The sequence below is a fragment of the Muscardinus avellanarius genome (assembly GCF_963383645.1).
Source record: "Muscardinus avellanarius genome assembly, chromosome: 7".
NCBI lineage: Eukaryota > Metazoa > Chordata > Mammalia > Rodentia > Gliridae > Muscardinus > Muscardinus avellanarius.
Window position 1 is genome coordinate 104,997,581 of NC_137793.1, and position 21,337 is coordinate 105,018,917.

The window sequence follows — 21,337 nt, forward strand, 5'->3', positions numbered from 1 at the left end:
TAGCTGCGAGAATTCTAATTAGAACATTTCCCATCCCTGTTGTCACATAAATGTTCAGTACAGGGTGGCTATTTCAAAGGATCTGATGGGACTAAGAGCTCAGGAGGAAATCTGTTCATTCCCTGTTAATAGGAAGCATATCACCTCTGGAAGTCCTTCAGAGAACTACATATGTATTGGGAATTAGATCTTGTGATGTTCTCACTACTCTAACCCAATGGATCATACAGCTCATTGAAGAAAATCCACTGGAAGTTTCTCTAGGAATTAACTATATCATTCCTGGTCAACCATGTTTCTCCCAACCCCCACATTTAGGGAAGTTTAGGAAAGAGGTGGAAAGACTATCGGTGACTAATGTCACCAACTCCCAACCATGTGTTGGGCCCCATGCTGTGAACTTGGCCTATATTATTTCCTTGGTCCTCAAACAACCCTGCGAGGTACCTGTTGTTAGTTCTGTTTCTCATATAAAGGTGTTGGGACTCAATGAGTCCCAACTCACACTGAGATTATGCTATGAGCTCATGCTGAGACCACGAAGGTACCCAGGAGTAGAGACATGGTTTGAAAGTAGTCTGCCTTGTGGCCAAACTTGAGCTGTGTTGGGATGGCAGCAGAGCCTCCTCCGGATGCTGTGGGTCAGGGAAGGCCCATGAGTGAAAGCCACCGGTGCAATGGGCTGGCCCAAGGTCTTGATCCAGGATGGGGAGTGGGATGTGCATTAATCTCTTAAATTGGAAATGACCTTGGATGCCCTCTGGGGGCAACACACTGTTTTATCCCTTCCCTTAAGAAGGTGATGGCAGGCTCATGGTGAAGAATACAGACATCCTTTATTCTGGCTAGTCACCTGCAGCCCTAGTGGAGGTGGAGGGGCGAGGGCTGTACCCCGAGGTGCTGCACACATGGGCCACCCCTTCCTGTACAGCAACGCTTGATCAGTCAGAGCCTTTTCGTGCTTCTGTAGAAGGAGTGGGGATTCGCTCATCAGTCTCTGATACACAGGTCTGAAAAGGCTTCTCTGCAGGTAGAAGCAGCTCTCTCAGTCTCTCTGGCTCTTTTTTCTTTTCTCTGTCTCTTTGGTCACTCTTTAGTCTGAGCAGGTTATATAAGCTTCCTAAAAATAAATAAATAAATAAATAAATAAATAGTTCTTAAAGCACCAGGAATTATTGGAATAAAAATTTGTAAATTAAGAAAATAGCATTTAAGCCGGGCGTGGTGGCTCACGCTTATAATCCCCGCACTTGGGAGGTGGAGACAGGAGGATGGCGCAGGTTCGAAGCCAGCCGTGCTGGCTTAAGAGACCCTGTTTCCAAAAATAAAAAAGTATAAAATAGGTCTGGGAGTGTAGCTCAGAGGTAGAAGGGCTTCCAGGAACCCCAGTACCACCACCAAAAAAAAAAAAAAAAGTGTTTTATGTTTCCTCTTGGTTGTACTAGCTACAATTGTAATTAAATTTTCTTTTTGGGGGTGCTGGGGAGTGAACCCAGGGGTACTCAACCTCTGAGCTACACCCCCACCCCAATTTCCCAATTTTATTTATTTGCTCACTACTTGCTGTGACTGTCCTTGAACCTGTGGTCCTCCCATCTCAGCCTACCAAGTACTGGGATTCCAGGAGTACCATGCCCAGATTGCCATTGACTATTGATTTGATTTTCTGGTGATACCACAGTTTAAGGTCAGCGAAGGCATACACCTTACCGACTCAAAAGACAGAAATTAAACCTAGTTACTCTAAAATTAAGACCAGAGTTTAGGTCTTTAGGTCAAAAACTTTACAAAACTTTTCAGTTAATTGTCCAGTGAACAGAACTTAGGAGAAAGGCTCTTCCTTTTGGGTGTGAGAATTCACATGGATGGTTACCACGGAATGAGAACAGAAAAAAAGAATGCACAGTGCTATGTTCTAGCCCTGTCTCTGCCATTAATCACCTAGTGATCTTGTGAAAGTCACCTACTTTCTTTCTATATCAGTTTCTTTAACTGCTTAAAAATAAATGATTTATGACTCGGTCACTCACGGGTTGTTGTGAGGATTTACTAAGATGATGAATGGCCGGGCGTGGTGGCGCACGCTTGTAATCCCCTTGCTTGGGAGGTGGAGACAGGAGGATCGCGCAGGTTCAAAGCCAGCCGCGCTGGCTTAAGAGACCCTGTTTCAAAAAAAAAAAAAAGTATAAAATAGGTCTGGGAGTGTAGGCTGGAGGTAGAAGGGCTTCCAGGAACCCCAGTACAACAACAACAACAACAAATGATGATGAATGTAAACCATTGTGCAAAAGGGAGATCCTAGCATTAAAGACCCCCAGTAATAAAGCCAGGCATGGTGGTGTTTATCTGTCATCCCAGTACCTGGGAGGCTGAGACAAGAGGATCGCAGGTTTGCAGCCAGCCTCAGCAACTTAGTGAGACCCTCTGTAGCCTAATGAGACTCTGTTTCAAAATAAAAAAATAAAATAGGTGTGACGGTGTAGCTCAGAGGTAAAATGGCCCTGGACTCAATTCTAGTACCACACACACATAATAAAATAATCCCCTTCTGTGGCTGGTGAGGACATCAGCACCTGCTCCCTACAGAGTTCAGTGACATCTCCATCAGAATGTCATGGGATTCTTCAACCACTGAGCCAGGGTGAGCTCAATGCCACACAGCTGCAGAGAGAGTCCTAGAACCCAGGTCAGCCGACCCAGCCCACGGTGGAAACAGCATCTCCAACAGGACCCCCGCTTTACGGGGGACCTTCTCTCCCGTCTTCCGGCCGCACCTTACCCACTGCCGTCTGTTCCTGCCATATCTGAGCTGTCGCCCTTTTCCTTCTTCATCTTCCCAGGGGCAGATGGCACCAGGGCGCTTCGTTTCTGACCAGAAAAGGTTCTGCCAGTGTTGGTAGGCCTCTGAAGGGTGATTTGCCTCTGGCGAGGGAAACCTGACTGGATTACTTCTTCTCCTTTCTGGTGTGGGTTAATTTTTTTCTGAAAGAAGAGATGAGAATAAATAGTTATCACAGAAACAATGGAGTAACTGGAGTTGCACCATCCTCTGTTTTGTTGAAGCTGTCTTCTTTAGCAATAGAGATGGCCAGGACTACAACCCCTTGTCTTCAAGACAGGGCTTCTCATGTTCTCCTTATCACTTTCCCCAAGAGCTGGCAACCTCTTTATCCTTGCAGGATAAAGAGCTCCGAAGCTGGTGTGTTCCCCGGGTACCGCCACTGGCAAACACCTGAGCAGCCCCAAGTCCTTATTTATTTATTTATTTATTTATTTATTTATTTATTTATTTTCTGGTACTGGGGTTCCTGGAAGCCCTTCTATCTCCGGGCTACACTCCCAGACCTATTTTATATTTTATATTTTTATTTGGAAACAGGGTCTCTTAAGCCAGCGCGGCTGGCTTCAAACCTGCGCGATCCTCCTGTCTCCGCCTCCCAAGCGCGGGGATTGCAAGCGTGTGCCAACACGCCCAGCTCCCAAGTCCTTATTTATCTCCTTATTTTCATCAGACTGAAGATTGAACCCAGGGAGGTTCTGTTCTGAGCTACTCCCCTGGTCCTTTATTTTTTAATATTTTTTTTGGAAACAGGGTCTCTCTAAGTTGCCAGGTACTGGCCTCAGGCCTGTGATCTTCCTGTCTCAGCTTCCCAAGTCCTGGGATTACAGGTGTGTTACCACCTGCGCTAAGTCCTTATTGTAAGGGCAGGTCTGGTGGTGGAATGGCTGGTGAAGACAACAGCCCTGGCATTCGCAGAGGCTGCTGTCTACAACTTTGAACTCGAGGGAACTTTTTGGCATCCTTTAGCCTTGGATTCTGTGACCCCTGGCAATGCCCCCAGAGGTCCATAGCTCCGCATTGGTTTCCCTCTGGTGCCTGTGCAGGAGTGAGCAAGGCAGAATCAGATTTCGGTGGGCTCAAATCCTTTCTGTTCTTATTGCCAAAATCCTGCCAAGCAATGGCGTCTCTCTCTTTCTCACCTTATGCATCTTACTCCCAAAGTGCTGCACTTATGTGGGTTGTTGGTAATAAAAGATTGCCTGGGACACCCTTCCTCCAGCCACAGAGCTCTACTCCAAGGTGGAGCAGGGACTCCAACTTCCAAAGTGCCAAGACATCCTGCTGCCTCGGCATCTATGTGTTGAGAACCCCCACTCCACATAGTAAAAATCGGCAAAAAACGCCCCGAGAAGGAGGTATCGTCTCTGGCCAAAGTACCCCCCACTTTTAGATACCCTTCACTATTATTTCTTTTAACTTTCTACACGAATTGCTCCAGTGATGTGAAATTAGGACTATAAAAAGAAACTGAGTCCATGGAGATAAACTTTCTAATAATTTGTCTAAACGTCCTTGGCTCTGCTCAACAATAATGAGAAACTGGCCGGAATTCAGGTACTGTGATAAGCACCCCAGCTGCAGCAATCACAAATGGCCTCCGACCTTCATCACTATCTATCAACTCTGGCAAAAGTAGCTCAGTTCAAAATAATTATTCACCCTTGAAATCCTGCCTAGAGACAGAGAGAAACCTTGTGTGTGACCTTAAAGAAACAACTTAGCTGCCCAAATACAATAGACCCAAAGAAAAAGACTGTTAACTTTTACCTCAGTGTGAGCACCCCAGGAGACAGAAAAAATGGCCGCATAGTTAGAAATGAATATGACAGAATAAAGGACAGACATTCTAAATATATATATGTATGAAGGAAAAGAAATACCGTAAGAGTAAGAAAAGTATTTTTGCATGAAGAAGAGCTTATCATAAGAAAGTCCCAACTGGGAAAGAAAGGAATTAGAAAGTTAGAAGCAGGTTGCAGAGAGTTTGTGACAGGGAAGTGGATTCTTTTAATAGGCTTGTTGTTTAAAGAAGAGTGCTCAGCAGTTAAGGAAATACATCTGACAATTAGAACAAAGAACCTTGTGGTGTTGTTTGTGATATTCTATCTGCCAAACTGTGTTGTGAGTATGCTTAAGCTTTCAGATTTAAAAAGATGCCAACACTGAATCACCACATCTCCCCGCACTTGCTATATGAACTGAGCCCAAAAGATGGAAGTTCCAGGAAAAGTTCCTGAGAAGCTCCCAAGCCTTGACTATCCTGGGAGGCTGCCACCTGGAGCTGCTTATCTGCAAGACCTTGGAGAGAAACAGAAGTTAATTCTTCAAAGGCCAACAGCCAGCTGAGAGACACCCGCCCCCCTTTCTCTTAACTTTACTGGTGAAGTGTATAAATTTCTTGGGGTTTTCATAATAAAGTGTCATTGGCTCAAGAAGCCTTTGTCCACTCCAGGTTCTTTTTCCAAAGCGTCGTAACTAAAAACTTAAGGAATTCATAGAGGGGAAAAGAACCGCTGCAGATAAGGATCTGCAGAACGCCGCCTGCCTTTTGACCCATCTTTCTGAGGCCCCCGACCGCTAGTGGACTTGCCCCCCACAGGACTGAACCCGCCGGTAACACAAAGGGTGGCTGTATTGGTTGCACTTGGCTAGGATCCCTACAGGGGAATCCCTCCCTTACTGCACGGGTTCTCGGCCCCTCCAGAGCCAGCAAGCTCAGCTTGGTTCTGTATGCAGAGGGGTGCTAGAGAATGTGCAGCTAGGTCTTCCGTAGTGCTGTTGGACATAGCAGCTCTCAGCTGAAGACTTCTGGCTCATGCCTACCCCTGGATGGTACTCAGCTGCATGCTGGATATCGCAACTATCGGCTGGGTAAGGTTGTCAGATGAAGCTAAAGACAAATACAGAAAAAAAATCGATCAGGACTAGTGACACAGACACTGTAACAGGTGGAGCTGCAGCCCGGAGGGTGCCATCCAGGAGTGCTTCCAGGGAGCTCCTCCAGGGGAGTAGTTGTGGGTCTCTGGCTCCTCTTGGCCAATGAGGCCAGGCTGGGCTTAGAGTTGCCCTCTAATCAAGTAGTGGACTTTATTTATTTTAGTTTTGTTTTGAAACAAGGTCTTGCTAGGTTGCTGAGAGTCTCACTACATTGCTGAGGCTGGCCTTGAACCTACGATCTTCTTGTCTCAGACTCTCAAGTACTGGGATCACAGGTATGTGCCATCATGCCTGGCTGAACGATGGGCTTTATACTAGCAGTGAGGTTCCAACTCACAATTCTGGATGGGACTCGACACTGCATCCCGCTGTTGAGGCCGCAGCCACTCCACACCTCGGACCAAGGTGAACCTCAGGACGGCGTGGTCTCCTAGGGAGGAGAGAAGGGGATGCATTCAAAACCCTGGGGCATCTGATAAAATAAATCTCCCTTGATGAAGCGAGAAAGCTCTTCTCTGGCATCCCTCATATCACAGGATGTTGAGGACAGATGGGTCTAAATCCAAGCCTGTGTAGCTTACACCCGGGGTCTGGCGCTGAGAGTGGGAAGCAAGTTCCCTCAGCTCATAGGAGAATTCTGAGGCTTGGACCGAGACCCCTTAATTCAGGGCACCGGCTGCACTCTTCTTCCTTTTCAGTCTAGGAAAGGTTTAGGGAGTTCTTTCCCTGGGGTTCAGCTAGAGAAAATGTAGTTGAGGGCCGAGAGCTCTTGGGCCACACCAAAGATGGTTTCCTCTGCCTGAGGATCGATCGTTTGTTTGCCCTGCCTACATCTTCTTTCCCCTCCCTCTTTATGATCCCCTTCCACATCCTCATTCTAAGTAATCTTCTAAATAATCATCCTAAATAGCCCTCTCACTCCCAGGGACCTTTTGCCCTAGTACTGAAGAGAAGGCTGACTTCTGGCTGCTGCCCTGACTTTTTTTTTTGGTGGTACTGGGGATGGAACCCAGGGGCATTGTTCCTCTGAGCTACACCCCCAGCCCTATTTTTTATTCTTTATTTTGAAACAGGGTCTCCCTGAATTGCGAAGGGCCTCACTAAGTAGTAGCTGAGGCTGGCCGTGAACCGTGATCCTCCTGTCTCAGCCTCCCGAATGCTGGGCTTACAAGCCTGTGCCGCCACGCCTGGCTTTGCCCTGACATTTTTCAAGGCGGAGATGAGGACGAGAGGATGTCCAAGGATCACTGTGTGGCCAAGCCAGGGAGCTAGGAGATTCGCTTCCCACGGGGCTAGACCCCTCTCAGAAGGGCAGCCAGCAGGTCTTTGCCAGCCCAGAGTCGCTTCCCCAGCTGTTCAGATGGACTGAGGTCTCGTTTGCCTGCTGAGCAGGGGGCGGGATGCACTGCCTGTAAGCTGGCCTGGGAACAGCGTGGGTATCTGGGATGTGGACATGAGGATGAGGCTAGCTAGAATGAAATCAAGAGGCTGCTCAGCTCCGTCATGGGGAAAGTAGATCCTCTGTCTAATATTCTGATTCTACCTCCATGCTCCATTCTGATGCTGGTCTTGTCTCCAGAGTCACACACCTGTACTATTTCCAGAACTTTCCACTGAGAGACATTCCAGCTTTGTCCTCACCAGGCTCTACCCTGTTCCCCCTCCTCCCCATCACTAAAATCCCCTTTTGCTCTGGTACTAGTCTCAGCTGTATCTCAGTCTGGGGGAAAGGGACTGGGCTTAATGTCTTTGTGCCAAGAAAACGTATGTGTGTATGTATTTATTTACTTATATTTTAAAATAAATGTACCAGCAATATACCTAGTAATCATATACTATAATAGCACACTCAATATGTTATATTATATGTTATTATGGTATAATATATCTAATAATTATGTAATATATTAGTTAATAATAAATGTATTAATCCCTCATACCATAATACCCAGACATAACTCTATTGACACTTTTATCTTTACTTGTAAGTTCCACCTTTGCATTCATAAAAATTATATATATGTATGAATATATGTGTATTTATTTATTTATCACATTAAAACTATATATCATGTGTCTAATTCTAAATTATTTTCTCACTTAAATCCAAAAAATAAATGCTTTTTAGCTGGGTGTGGTGACGCACGCCTGTGATCCCAGTACTTGGAAGACTGAGACAGGAAGATCACAGGTTCGAGGACAGCCTTAGCAAGTGGGGAGCCCCTCATCAACGTGGAAAGTACTGTTTCCAAACAAAAACAAAAACAAAACAAAACCACACAGTACCACACACAGAAAGTAAATAAATAAATGCATGCTTTTCAAGTGGCTGGGCTTAGTGCAGCCTCGTACCCAGGAGTGAAGCAGGGCTACCTCCTGGGGTCTGCTGTAACAGGAACACCCAGAGGCACCCTGGGAGCCACGGCCTGGAGCCCTGCAGAGCCAGGCCGCCTCTTGCGGGCGCTGCCCGAGTCCTCCTGTTCCTCTGAGAACCACATCAAGGGGAGGTCCCCAGCCTCAGCACGCTGGTCCCAGGCCCTTGCTTTCCCTTCACGAGTCTCAGTTGCTGGGGATCTGGCCCGGAGCCAAGGTGGAGCTTACCTCCGCTCCAAGGAGGGTACTTGTAAGCAGACTTGGAGGAAATTTTGGGGTCCTTCAGAGTCTTCCCCATGTACTTTAGGTAAGAGCGGGATGCCTTCCAGGAGCAAAACCTAAGGGAAGAAAGAGTTTGGGTCACAGGAAGAAAACCTCCAGCGGAGGGCTGGACAGAAGAGCGCCTGGGACAACTGAGTGGGACTGGCCCTCACAGAGTGGGTGGGCATCCTGGCTTCCAAGTGGCGCCCCTCAGAGACGCTCCTTCTGGGGCTTCCTCTTTGTCAGACCTGGCCGCAGCAAGGATCCGGCCTGGGTGGAACGCTGGGACATTCTCCTTGAGTCATCAGTGATCAGAGTCTGAGAAGAATTCACCATGCCCAGGGCAGGGCATAGTGCGGGGTGAACCTCTGGGGTGTGCACTTGAGTATCAGGCCATAAAGTCCCTACCGAACCCCACCTGTGCAGCCAGTGCCTGGCCGGGTGTCGTCCGCCCCTTCTGGGAGCCCGCTCCCCTCTCCTGATTCCCAGCAGGCGTCTCCCATCCATAGACCCTGCTCCTCAGACTTTTTGGCTCATGGGGACCTCAGAACTTGTGCCCCTGAAGCCCTTGAATGCTCGCCGTCCTCCCTGGCTTGGCCGCCGGCCCCTCGCCATCTCTGCCCTTGGCCAGCCCTGGGATTGGGTTCCTGGGTCAGCCTCAGCTAAGACAGCGTTGATGTTCTGTGCTCCCTCGGCTCTGGTGGTCTCCTCTGTGCTATTCTCTCCCTCCCTGCGGGGCAGTCAGTTCAGTGCCGGTTGTGTTCTCCCTCCACCTGCTCAGCTGTGTCTCCCTGCCCCACGGCCCTCCCTGATAAGCCAGAGAGGCATCTTTATGATGGTAAGAGACCAACACCTGGGTTCTCATCCTGGTCTGACCCAGGCAAGTCCCTTTTAATCACTCGGAGCCTCAGCTTCCTCATCGGTAACACAGGGATAATAATATGTTGCCTGTCCTACCTCATAGGGTGGTTGAAGGCTTCACTGGTGATAATACACTATCGTAGCTGCCCAAACTTAGTGGTTTACTCTCCCCCAGTTCAGAGAAAATTCCTCAGCATCGCTCCGAGTGCTTCACTGCCCCCGTATTTTTACTGAATCTCCCCACTTGCTCCCAAGGCTCCTGCGGCTCCCAGTTGTCCCAGCCTCCCCCACCTTGGGGGCAGTCTCACCGACTTTGGAAAGCGATGATACACGAACACGGTTTTCGCCATATAAATATCTCTTTAAGTATATAGAAAGGCAGATAAAGATCCAGCTGCCTGAGGACTGGGGATGGAAATCTCCTGAAGCAACCTTAGACTTCCTTAAAACAGATGGGGAGCGCTAAGCGCTGAGTCAGGTCCAGGGAAGCCGTCAATTCCCAGAAGTTTCTGACTTCTCAGAACTGCCTGAGATAGCCGGGCGTGGTGGCGCACGCTTGTAACCCCAGCATTAGGGAGGCCGAGACAGGAGGATCTCAGTTCGCGGCCAGCCTCAGCTACTACTTAGTGAGGCCCTTTGCAACTAACTGAGTGAGACCCTATTTCAAAATAAAGAATAAAAATGGGGCTGGGGTGTAGCTTGGAGGGAGAATAACCCTGGATTCCATCCCCAGTACCCGCCCCCCAAAAAAGAAATGCCTTGTGATGAATTTCCATGCAGCCCTGTTTAGGAGAATTAGAACTGGGTGCTAGATAGCTACAGATTTTCAAAAGGTTAAATGTTTATCCTGAATTGAGATTTTTGCATTTCAAGCCTGTATTAAATAATTTATTATCTTGGAGATTTAAAAATAATGATTAATGATCCGTAAGCAACCTTTACACTTTTTTGGTGTGTGGAAGGGTACTGGGGGCTAAGTCCAAAGTAATTCTGCCTCTGAACTATACCCGAAGCCCTTTTTTATTTTTATTTTGAAATAGAATAGAATCTAAGTTGCGTAGGGAGGCTGGCCTCGAACCTTAGATCCTTTTGTCCCAGCCTCCCAGGTACTGGGATAACGGGTGTGTGCCACCACACCTGGCTCCCGTTATACTGTATTAAAATCACATTTTGTGGGGAGGAGGGGACCCGCGGAGCCAGAGTCCCATGATGACCCCCATTCGCCTTGTCTAGGAAGATTCCAGCCAGCTGCCTCTGTCACCGCCACGCGCCATGTGGCAGATGCCAAGTGGGGCCCTGGGCGGCCACAGGCAGTGGGGAGAACTGAGCCCAGTCTCTCAGCCCAAGCCAGCGGACACAGGTTGCATTTGACCTGCAGGTATTTTGTTCATTTTGATCTCCGACCTTCACAGCCGCTCCCCGCCGTGTTTTCCCTTTGCATGGGTTGCTACACCTGCCACTTCAACCTCGGGAGAGTTGTCATACACTCTGGAATTTCTGGTTCCTCTGCAGTTAGAATATCTAGCAACTGCGCCCCCCAGCGGCAATAATTTGGAACAACGGTAAAAATGTTTCTGGCTCCGCCCTCCAGCTGGTCGCTCTGCGCTGCAGCAGAGCTGTCAACCTCCACAGAAGTTCTCCCCAGAAAGCTGGAGTCCACCTCATCCCCAGACGAAAAACACCGGCTTCAGCAAGCCTCACGCCCCACTCCAAGAGACTGCTGAAAAACAGCAGGGGAAGCAACATTCGAATGCTTGGGCTGCTCTGCCAAGCATCCTCTGGTTTGGTGTTCAGTGTGAGGGTCGGGGTGCACCGGGTAGGGTCAAAACAACCACTCTATTTCCCCATGAAACTGGGAAGTGGGACAGAATCCTAGGAGAAGGCAGCCATTTATTCAGAAAGCTGAAGGTGCTTTTGCCTTGGCCATAGGCAGGGCAGGGGCAGTAATTACCTTTTCCAGAAGTACATGATAACTGGGAAGACAGACATGACAGCCCCGTGGAATGTGGCTCGATCCAGGTGGCCCTCTGTAATGGCAGCAAAGACGGCATCCTTCTGGGACTCAGAGATATTCACCTACCCGTAGAGAAGGAACCCGTCACTGGCAGAGGCTCCGGGAAAGACAGAAAACCCCTCTTGGGTCCTAGGAGCCTCAGGGCCAGCTCCTCACCAGAAGGCAGAACTCTACGTGGCTGGCTAGGGAGGACCTGAAGTTGGCCCAGGACTCCGTGGGGCGGGCAGCTCCGCTTCAAAGTTCTTGTGGGGGAAATGCCTGTGGGTGAAAGGCAAGAGTGGGGTGGGAATCGCCCTTACCCTCAGCTTCGGAGGGAGGTCAGAATGCAGGAAGAGCTTTAAGATGATGTTAATTTTGGACCGCAGGAGGATCACATCGTTCTCATTGTAGGGTCGGTTGCCGTGAAACATGTTAGCCGAACTCACCAAAGTGTTAAATCTAAAACAAAGAGGCATTAAGTCAGGATCCGCAAGGAGGAGATGAAAGCGGTGGCTGTAGAAGACATCTGGCTCAGGCCCATTTCTGGCTTGAAAAAGACCAGGTCAATTCTGGGCCAAGTTCCTACTTTAGTCAATCATAACTCATCCCTTGGCAATTTTGTTTTTGTGTGTGGTGGTAAGATTGAACACGGGGGCCTCCTGCATCCGAATTATGACCCTAGGCCTTTTTATATTTATGTTGAAATAGTGTCTTGCTAAGTTGCTGGGGCTGGCCTTGAACCTGCCATCCTCCTGTCTCAGCCTCCCAAGTCCTGGGATTGCAGGCATGTGCCTCCATGTCCAGCCATTGGCAAATACAGCTGAGCACAGACCACACATCAGATAATATGCTAAGGCCTCTCTCAAAGGCATTTCTTCAGCCCAAGCCCCCTTCTCTATCCATCCTGGTCCTGTAGGTTTTACTTCTTACAACTTCCCGGGCTAAGGGTAATCTTGCGCCTTCCTCCTCTGCGCTGGCACGGAGGCAAGTCCTGAGATGCAGGGAGGCCCCGCTCATGTACAGTGCTTTCAGCAACAGGAGGGTCGGGCTTCATTCCAGTAGTAAGGAGAGGACACCGGTGCGGTGGAGGCAGGAGAGTAACATAACCTGGTTTTATGCTTTCAATAGTTGACTCTGATTGTGATACACGGAGCACAGCAAGGAAGCGGAGATGATGGAGTCAGGAACCAGAGCAGCAGCCCGGAGGCCGTCCACTCTGTCTCTCTGCTCCCCCTTCCCCCTTTACACGCTTTGTTATCTGACTAACCCTGACTCATCCTTCAAAATCCAGCCTGGGTGACCTGCCTTCCAAGAGCTCAGCCCTGAGGACTCACGGTTTGTTTGTTTGTTTTGCGGTACTAGGGATGAAGTCCAGGGGTGTTCTAGCTCCGAATTACACCCCTCGTCCTATGTTTAGGTCTTTTTATTTTTTGTAAGCAGGGTCTCACTGAGTTGTAAAGGGACTCGATAAGTACCACGAACTGCAATCCTCCAGTCTCCTCTTCCCAATGCTGGAATTACGAGCATGCGCCACCATGCCTGGCTCTCACAGTTTAAATGTGTTTCCTGTGCCTGATTTTACAGAGTAACTCACACCCCAAGAATTTCCCTTTTATTTATGTCTTGTCAGCCAGCCCATTAGCTTGTGGGGTCTTTGAGTGTAGAGAACATGTTTTGCTGTTGTTGTTTTTTAATCTATAATGCTGATGAATCCTGCTCTCGGTAATGAGTAAGTGATCAATATGCATTTTTGGAACTGAGTTAAGTCCATCTCTGCAGTGCGGTTGGGAGTTCTTCTAGCCAAACTGCCCTAACCGCTGTGTGAGTTACCAGGTGTTCTGCATTTCCACAGATCACACCGTTGGCTTACCCAGCACAGCCTGGGGCATCTTTAGGGCACCCTCACATCTCCCATAGCCGAGGTCAACTCGGCCACCGCTGCTGCAAGTTGTAAACTCGATCCCCTCCTTCGCTGGGTTGAATTACAAAGTCTCAGACCCAGGGAGTTTGTCACGGCTGTGCGAGGCCTTGGGGGCGCCGCACTGGGTGTTCTCTTGCGGGAACCGTGGCTTCACTTATGGTTTAGTTGCACGCCGGTCTGGATCTCCAGTGGGCACGTGGGCTCGGCTGCCATTGCTGGAAGTTGTAGCTGGTTGTTTGCTCAGGAGGAGCCGATGACTTACAATTCCAATGATCTGCAGCTGCTTACTTCAGGTCCTTGGATGCTTACCTGATTATCCCTGGAGTCGGGTGTAGTGAGGCAAGATGGCACCACCGCGGCACCCTCGGCTGCGAGGCAGGCGAGTTTCTTTTCTGGTGTTGAGCTCCACTCTGGATCCCTGGAGGCCGTGGTGAGTTCCGCTGCTACTGCTGGAAGCTGTAGCTGGTGTTTGCGCAGAAAAAACTGATGGCTTACAACTCCGATGGTCTGCAGCTGCTCACATCAGGTCTTTGGTTGTTTTTCTGATCGTCCCTGGAGTTGGGTACAGTGAAGCAAGATGTCGTCGCCGCGGTGCCCGCCACCACAAGGCGGGAAAGTTTCTTTTCTACTTTCTGATTGGTCTTCTAACCTTCTTTTTCCCTGTCCCTTGTATCTATCTATCTATCTATCTATCTTTTTTTTTTTTTTTTTTTTTTTTTGCGGGTCTGGGGATGGAACCCAGGGGCATTTGACTTCTGAGCTACACCCCCTGCCCTATTTTTTATTCTTTATTTTGAAACTGGGTCTCAATGAGTTGCAGAGAGTCTCACTAAGTAGCTGAGGCTGTCCGCGAACCGCGATCCTCCAGGTCTCAGCCTCCCGAATGCTGGGATTACAAGCGTGCGCCACCACGCCCGGCTTGTATCTATCATTTTTATTTCTCTACTGATAGTATTTTCTGACTTTGTAGAATGCTGTTATTGAGGCAATGGAGATCAGGTGTCAGCAGGACTGGTCTGTGCTCCTTCCCTGTCGTCATCTTTCCGAAAGTTCAGTATTTGTTGTTTCAATGAAAATAATTCGAATGCTTTGAAATGTTCCAAGCAAGGCAGATGTTTGTTTGTTTGTTTTTTGCAGTTCTGGGGATGGAACCCAGGAGCATTCGACCTCCGTGCTATACCCCTAGCCCTATTTTTTATTCTTTATTCTCACTGAGTTGTGAGAGGCCTCACTAAGTAGCTGAGGCTGGCTGCAAATTGCGATCCTGCCATCTCAACCTCCCAAATGCTGGGATTACAACCATATGCCACAACACCCAGCACAAGTGGGTTTTTGAAAAATCGCTTTTGAGCTTGGGTGACTTACTGAGATTCTGTCTCAAAACAAAAAAAAGGCCGAGGCTATCACTCAATGATAGACCACCACTTGCCTGGCACGTATGAGGCCCCGGGTGCAATCCCTGTTAACAGTAATAGAAGGAGGAGGGAGGAAGAGGAGGAAGAGAATGGAAAAAGAGGAAAAATACTATGTGTGGCAAAATAAATTTAAATTGAAAAACAGAAGTAAAAATCCAGAAGGACTGTGCTGGAAGCATAGCTCAGTGACCAAGTGAGGCCCTAACTCTGATTCCCAACACTGCAAAACCAAAAACCCTGAGAAGGATTAAATTGCTTTGAAGTAATCATTAAATTCCTGTTCCACCTTTTTTTTTTTTTGTGGTACTGGGGGTGGAAACCAGAAGTTTTCTACTTCCAGGCTATACTCCCAGGCCCATTTTATATTTTATTTGAAAACAGGGTCTCACTAAGTTGCTGAGAGCCTCACTAAGTAGCTGAGGCTGGCTTCGAACCTGCGCGATCCTCCTGTCTCAGCCTCTCAAGCGTAGGGATTACAAGCGTGCGCCACCACGCCCGGCTCCACTTTTTTTTTTTTTAATTAGAGTTACTTAACAGCCTTTTGGGTGTAGGTAAGAATTTATACACGAAAAATATATGGTTCTCTATTAGTGAATTGGTTGTGGTTTTATATCAAATTATGGCAAGTGGATGAATGTACATTAATATTTTTAATTTGAACCTCTTTCATATTTATAGGTTGGGCCAAAAGGTATGTTCTACTTCCTGGGGATAAGTAATTGCTTTTCAATATTGGGAACTAAAAACACTGAAGAACTTTTAATGTCCAAAGAAAAGAATGTGGAGCTTGGGAGAGAGACAGAATTCAGTGTGAGTTGCAGGAGGTTCTCGTTAAGCAGGACTGAACCACTGCGCTTCTCATGGGCCGATCTTGGCTGAGAGGTGTTCAGGATTGAAAAGACCCGAGAAGAAGGAGAGATGAAAAACTTACTTCTCTATTTCAGACAGGAAATATATATCATTAATTGCAAAGTTGACAGTGATGATCCTGTGGCCATAGACACGGCGCTTTAGAAGGATTATATCTCCATTCTCCTGGTCTGTTCCCCGAACATTGGGGGATAATGGGGTTGGGCGTCCCAATGCATTGGGTGATGTGGAGAAATCTGGGCAGGAAAGAGGAAGTAATTACTAGTTGTTTTGAATAGTCTGCAGTCTGCGTTGATTTTTTTTTTTTTTTCAGTACTGGGAATGGAGCCCAGGGAGCTAAACCCCCAGCCCTAGTTTTTATTCTTTTTTTTTTTTTTTTTTTTTTTTTGTGGTACTGGGGATGGAACCCAGGGGCTTTCTACCTTTGGGCTATACTCCCAGACCTATTTTATATTTTATTTGGAAACAGGGTCTCTTAAACCAGCTGAGGCTGGCTTTGAACCTGCACGATCCTCCTGTCTCAGCCTCCCAAGTGTGGGGATTATAAGCGTGCGCCAGGGTCTCACTGAGTTGCAAAGGGCCTCACTAAGTAGCTGAGGCTGTCCTCAAACCTGCAATCCTCCTGTCTCAGCCTCTCAAATGCTGGGATTACAAGCATGTACTACCATGCCTGGCTAGTATGCATTAATTTTATAAGCAGAATATTTAAAAGAAGTTTGAAAGACCAAATCAGCAACTTAAAGGAGGAGTTTTGTGAACGGAGAGACCTCACAGTGTTTTAGGCTAGTCACTCTCCACGCAGCCGGCTCCCTGGGCGGCTGGGTCTCCGGGGTGCGGCTGGGCACTCAGGGCTTTTTGCCAGACTCCTGGTGGACAGAGACAGGACCCAGAGCAGTAAGTTCTGCGGCTGCTCATCTGGGCCAACCCCAAATATTGAGGCAGCGGTGGGGTAGCAAACCGAGCAGGGACTTACTCTCTTTGTTGTGCATTTCCAGTTGAAGAAAGTCGAAAAATTCCTGGCGCTTACTGGGATTTTTCATAAATCTGCGGTACTTGCAAAAGCTCCTGATGAAGCTGATCATTTTCAGCCAGCCTTTCTTCTGGAGAAAGAGAAAAGAGATTTGACTTTAATCGTTAGTGCAGTTGCTGTTCACTGAGGGTCTACCAGGTGCCAGGCACTCAGAACACTGAATCCCATGTCATCCAACCCCTTGATGAAGGGGTCAATTTTAGCTCCATTTTATAGATGAGGACTCTCAGGTCTGAGAGCTCGTATAATGTGTCAGCAGTTGGAAGATTCTGGACCCAACCAGGTAGAGCTGGGGCCATTGCCCAGTTAGCTCGTTCTACCGTAGTCTTTCAATAGTGAAGATGTGAATTGCCATGGATAGGAGAGAGGGTGAGCACTAAAAACAGGAAGGAACAGGACAGAGATAAGGGCAACTTACAAGAAGGCAATCATGGTACAGGCAGATTGTGAATGTTGGAAAAATAAGAAAGCCGGGCATGGTGGTGCATGCCTGTAATCCCAGTACTTGGGAGGCTGAGCCAGAAGGATCACGTTTGGGGGCAGCCTCAGCAAATTAGTGAGACTCTGTTTCAAAATGAAAAAATAAAATAGGGCTGGGAGTGTAGCTCAGAGGTAGAATGCCCCTGGATTCAGTACCCAGGAGAAAAAAACATAATAAAGCCATTACTGCTAAGTACTTAAAATGAAAAACATAATTGTCTACACACACTCATATCATACACACATACACACACTCATATGAATGCAACATAAATGCATTTTTTGTGTGGTACTGGGGTTCCTGGAAGCCCTTCTACCTACGGGTTACACTCCCAGACCTTTTTTTATACTTTTTTATTTGGAAACAGGGTCTCTTAAGCCAGCACACGCGGCTGGCTTCGAACCTGCGCGATCCTCCTGTCTCCGCCTCCCAAGCGCGGGGATTACAAGCGAGTGCCACCACGCCCAGCCCCCAGACCCATTTTTTAAAATATTTTTATTTGGAAATGGAATCTCTTAAGCCAGTGAAGCTGGCTGTCTTTGCCTCCCAAGCGCGGGGATTGCAACCATGCGCCACCATGCCTGGCACGTAAATGCATTTTATGTTTCTTCATCTGTTTTTTTTTTCCCTAATAGGTACCTAGTGACCATTCTCCAGTTCATTTGCATCTGATCAATTGGTACTTATAGCCAGGAACTTGACATTCATAACACTGCTGACTAGCTGGTTTGGTTGTCTGAGTCTACAAAGAGAACCTTAATGTAAGTGTGGCTTTAGACAGGCAGCAGAGAGGCGTGGGGTGCTCTGGATTGAGGCTTACAAGCTTTGAGCCTGGAGTCTAGCATCTCCCCAGATGCGTAACTTGGGTTATTTTTTTTTTTTTACTTGTGTCTAAATGTTTTCATATGCAGAAGTGAAGCTTAGCAATTATATATGTAAACTCTAACATGTTTATGGCACAAAGGAGTCATTAAAGGCATGCTGGTTTTCTTTTATTTAAGAGCAACTGGAAGATATGAAATGAAGGCAAAGCGTCCTGGTTTCGAGTCCAGTGTTCTCTTAAGCATCTTATATTTATGGTACCCTGACATAGGGTTGATCCACACAGAGAGGAAATATAGAGGATAAAAGAGAAAGTAACACATATTCAGCTCTGGAGTTCTGGATCAATTGGCTTAGGCATTATTTTCAGAGATAAAGATTTGAGCCAGGAGGTTACGATATAATCTTTGGGGTTACAGCTGGGCTCTATGTCTTTCCGAATCTAACCAACTAAAATACATCAAGCTCCGGGCTGTGTGGTACATGCCTGTGATCCTACCATGGCCCACAGAGTGATTATTTGAGGAGCTTGTATTTTTTTAAACCTTATGGAAAGACTTTCCTGAGTGACATTCCAGTTTCTTGTTTCTTCTCAGTTCCTCTACTCCTCTGAGAGATAAATAAGATAGACAACTGTGTTTGAAAGAAGAAAATGGGCATGCTTTCTTCTCTATCCTTTGTGTTCTCTCTCTGGGATCTGCTTGTCTTCAATACACTTTTTAGTTTTAGGCCCACCCTTTGTTATACAAGTTGGGGCTAACTCTGCAGAAGGGAAGCTTGAATTGTCCTATTAGGCTGCTGACTGGATATGTAAGTCAGCCTATGCTGCACAGAAGATTGGCAAAATCACTCTACTTCTAGGCCAATTCAGGTCCTACAAACTAGCTTTCAGCAGTAAAAACCTTGGCAGTATAACCTGCAGACGTCCAACTCCTGGGCCGATCAGGGGCTTCTTTACATCCCCAGTTTAACATTGTCTCTGAACCTCATATTGCTCATAAAACAGGGCTTTAACAACCTACCCCCAGGACTAATTGTTTTGATAATTAAACAGGCTAGCAGTGATAATCTTTTGTTTGTTTGATAGTACCGGAGATTGAAAAAGGCATTCTACCTCTGAGCTACACTCCCAGCGCCATTTTAGTTTTTATTTGGAAACAGGATCTTACTAAGTTGTAGAGGGCCTCACTAAGTTTCTGAGGCTGGCCGCAAAGCAGTGGTCCTGCTGTCTTAGCCTCTTCAGTACTGGTATTGCAGACACGTGTCACCATGCCCAGCTGGTGATAATCTTTTGTAAAACTGATGAGGCCCAGACAGTGGCTTCTAGTTTTCAATGTCTTGTCTCTACTTTCTCCTTCACTGACCTGGGAATCCAGGCATGAGGCTGTTGCCTTTGAGGGCTTCCTAGAAGTCTGTACTTCATTCTCTGGTTCTGGAGGACGAGGTGGGAACAAGTCTTGGTAATTTCTAAACCTGCCAAAAGGGAGACCAAGAATAACAAAGAAGGCAAAAACTTGGCCCATAAACTTGAGACAAACTTCCTGCACAGTTGGAGAATGATGAAAGGCTCTAAAATATGCCGTGGCCATTTCTATCCTTTACTGATGTTAGGCTGTCTTTCTTGACCAACATTATATTGCTCCTCATTAAGGCAAAGGAATGGAAATTCTGTGTGTGTGTGTGTGTGTGTGTGTGTGTGTGTGTGTGTGTGTGCGCGCGCATAGGCAGGCAGAAGGGTTCAAGATAAGCCTGACTTTTTCTTTTGTCGGGCTGTGAGAGCAGATTATAAGACCCTTAATTTAGCCGGGTGTGGTGGCACATGCTTGCTATCCCGGTACTCGGGAAGCTGAGATAGGAGGATCGCAGATTCGAGGCTAGCCCTTTAGTGAGGCTTTTAGCAACTTCGTGAGGTCTGGTTTCAAAGCAAAAAATAAAATAGGGCTCAGAAGTAGAATGTCCCTAGGTTTCATACCCAGTACCAACCAAAAATAAAAAAATAAATAAAAATAAAAACCGTCATTACTGTGGCTTTCAAAAGCCAGTGAGCAAGTCCAGAAAGAGCCCCTGCCTTTCTCTCTACTCACCACTTTTCTTCCAAAGATTTCATGACATGGCTCTGGAGCGTCAACAAGGTGGTTGTACTGATATGGCGCATGTGGCCGATTTCTTTCATGAGAGGGGCATCGCACTGCAGCATTTCCTCTAAAAAATGCAACGAAAAGAGAAAGAACCATCATCCTCACCTACCGTTTCCAAGGTAGCCCATGGTGGTTTTGCCTCAGTGTCTTGTAGTCCCTGTCTCAGTCTGACTCTGAGCCTCCGTGACTTGTTTAAAAATCCTCAAGGTATATGTGGGATGTTTCCTGTGAGCGCATCGGCAGATAGGGCCCCGCTCTATAGTTCCATTCAAAGTTCTTTTTTTTTTCTTGTTTCTTTTTCCGTACTGGGATGGAACCCAGGGGCATTCGACCTCTGAGCGACACCTCCAGCCCTATTTTTATTCTTTGTTTTGAAACAGGATCTCACTGAGTTGCAAAGGGCCTCACTAAGTAGCCGAGGCTGTCCGCGAACTGCCATCCTCCTGTCTCAGCCTCCCGAATGCTGGGATTACAAGCGTGCGCCACCACGCCCGGCCCCATTCAAATTTCTAAGGTAAGTGCTTGAGGAAAAAGGCACTTTTAAAGGATTTTGTTCTGTGGCTGGTGCGAAGTTCCCAGTTTAGGGAGAGAGAGCATAAGAGTAAAGGATTAAACTGGGGCAGATGGGAAATCCAGGACTAAGAACAGGTATCGTTAGGACAATATGGTGTCCAGGTGGACAGAGACTGTCACGTTCCTTAAAGAGACTTGAAATGAATCAGAGATGTGGTCATTCTTTCTCATCTAGCTCATTCAAAATGATGTACTGAACTCAAGATCCTGAGACGCAACAAATAAATATTTCTTACAAATATTTTACTCATCTGACTTTTTATTTTTCTATTTATGCGCTTATTTGGTTAGCTACAAGCAAACACACACATGTATGCACACACACATGCACATGTGCACACATACACACATGCATATCCATCCATCCATCCATCCATCCATCCATCCATCCATCCATCCATCCATCCACCCACCTATCCATTTATGCCCAAACAGAAAGTGCTATCTTCATTGCTTTGCTGTAGATTTTTCGCCTCCAGTATGAGATTGCACTCACCCACTTTTGTCTTTTCTCTAGAATCACAGATCAGTATTTTACTTGCAACCTCTACTTCTGGCCAAGATTAATTCACATGGGCCAGATTTACCCTCCTGCCTTAGGCAAGACAACAAGACAAAACTTATGAAAGATTTTCAGGCAGACAGTTGTCCTTCCCAGGATGACTCTTCACAATTCATGGGTGGTGGAGGCTCCACCTTTGAAAGCAGCCAGCCCTCTGCCTTCATAGATAACCCCAGCCTAGCTGATTTGATGATCAAATGACTTGAATTTGAACACAAATTCTACTAAGTGAAGCAACTAGTAGGTTTTACCTTCTTA

General features: G+C 47.2%; 1 protein-coding gene across 1 annotated transcript in view; it reads right to left on the bottom strand.

Moving 5' to 3' along the window:
* Nucleotides 1–525: 525 nt before the first annotated feature.
* Nucleotides 526–21,337, bottom strand: part of RGSL1 (regulator of G protein signaling like 1) — a gene marked incomplete at both ends in the record, with an annotated part of 55,065 nt that continues 34,253 nt past the window's right edge. Inside the window, 13 exons of the mRNA XM_080698758.1 lie at nt 526–635; nt 854–861; nt 2,780–2,884; nt 5,666–5,732; nt 6,117–6,209; nt 8,381–8,490; nt 11,226–11,350; nt 11,588–11,726; nt 15,535–15,709; nt 16,265–16,339; nt 16,447–16,573; nt 19,171–19,279; nt 19,891–20,008. Of these exons, the coding sequence (XP_080554884.1) occupies nt 526–635; nt 854–861; nt 2,780–2,884; nt 5,666–5,732; nt 6,117–6,209; nt 8,381–8,490; nt 11,226–11,350; nt 11,588–11,726; nt 15,535–15,709; nt 16,265–16,339; nt 16,447–16,573; nt 19,171–19,279; nt 19,891–20,008 (1,361 nt within the window). The remainder of the gene's footprint in view (nt 636–853; nt 862–2,779; nt 2,885–5,665; nt 5,733–6,116; nt 6,210–8,380; nt 8,491–11,225; nt 11,351–11,587; nt 11,727–15,534; nt 15,710–16,264; nt 16,340–16,446; nt 16,574–19,170; nt 19,280–19,890; nt 20,009–21,337) is intronic.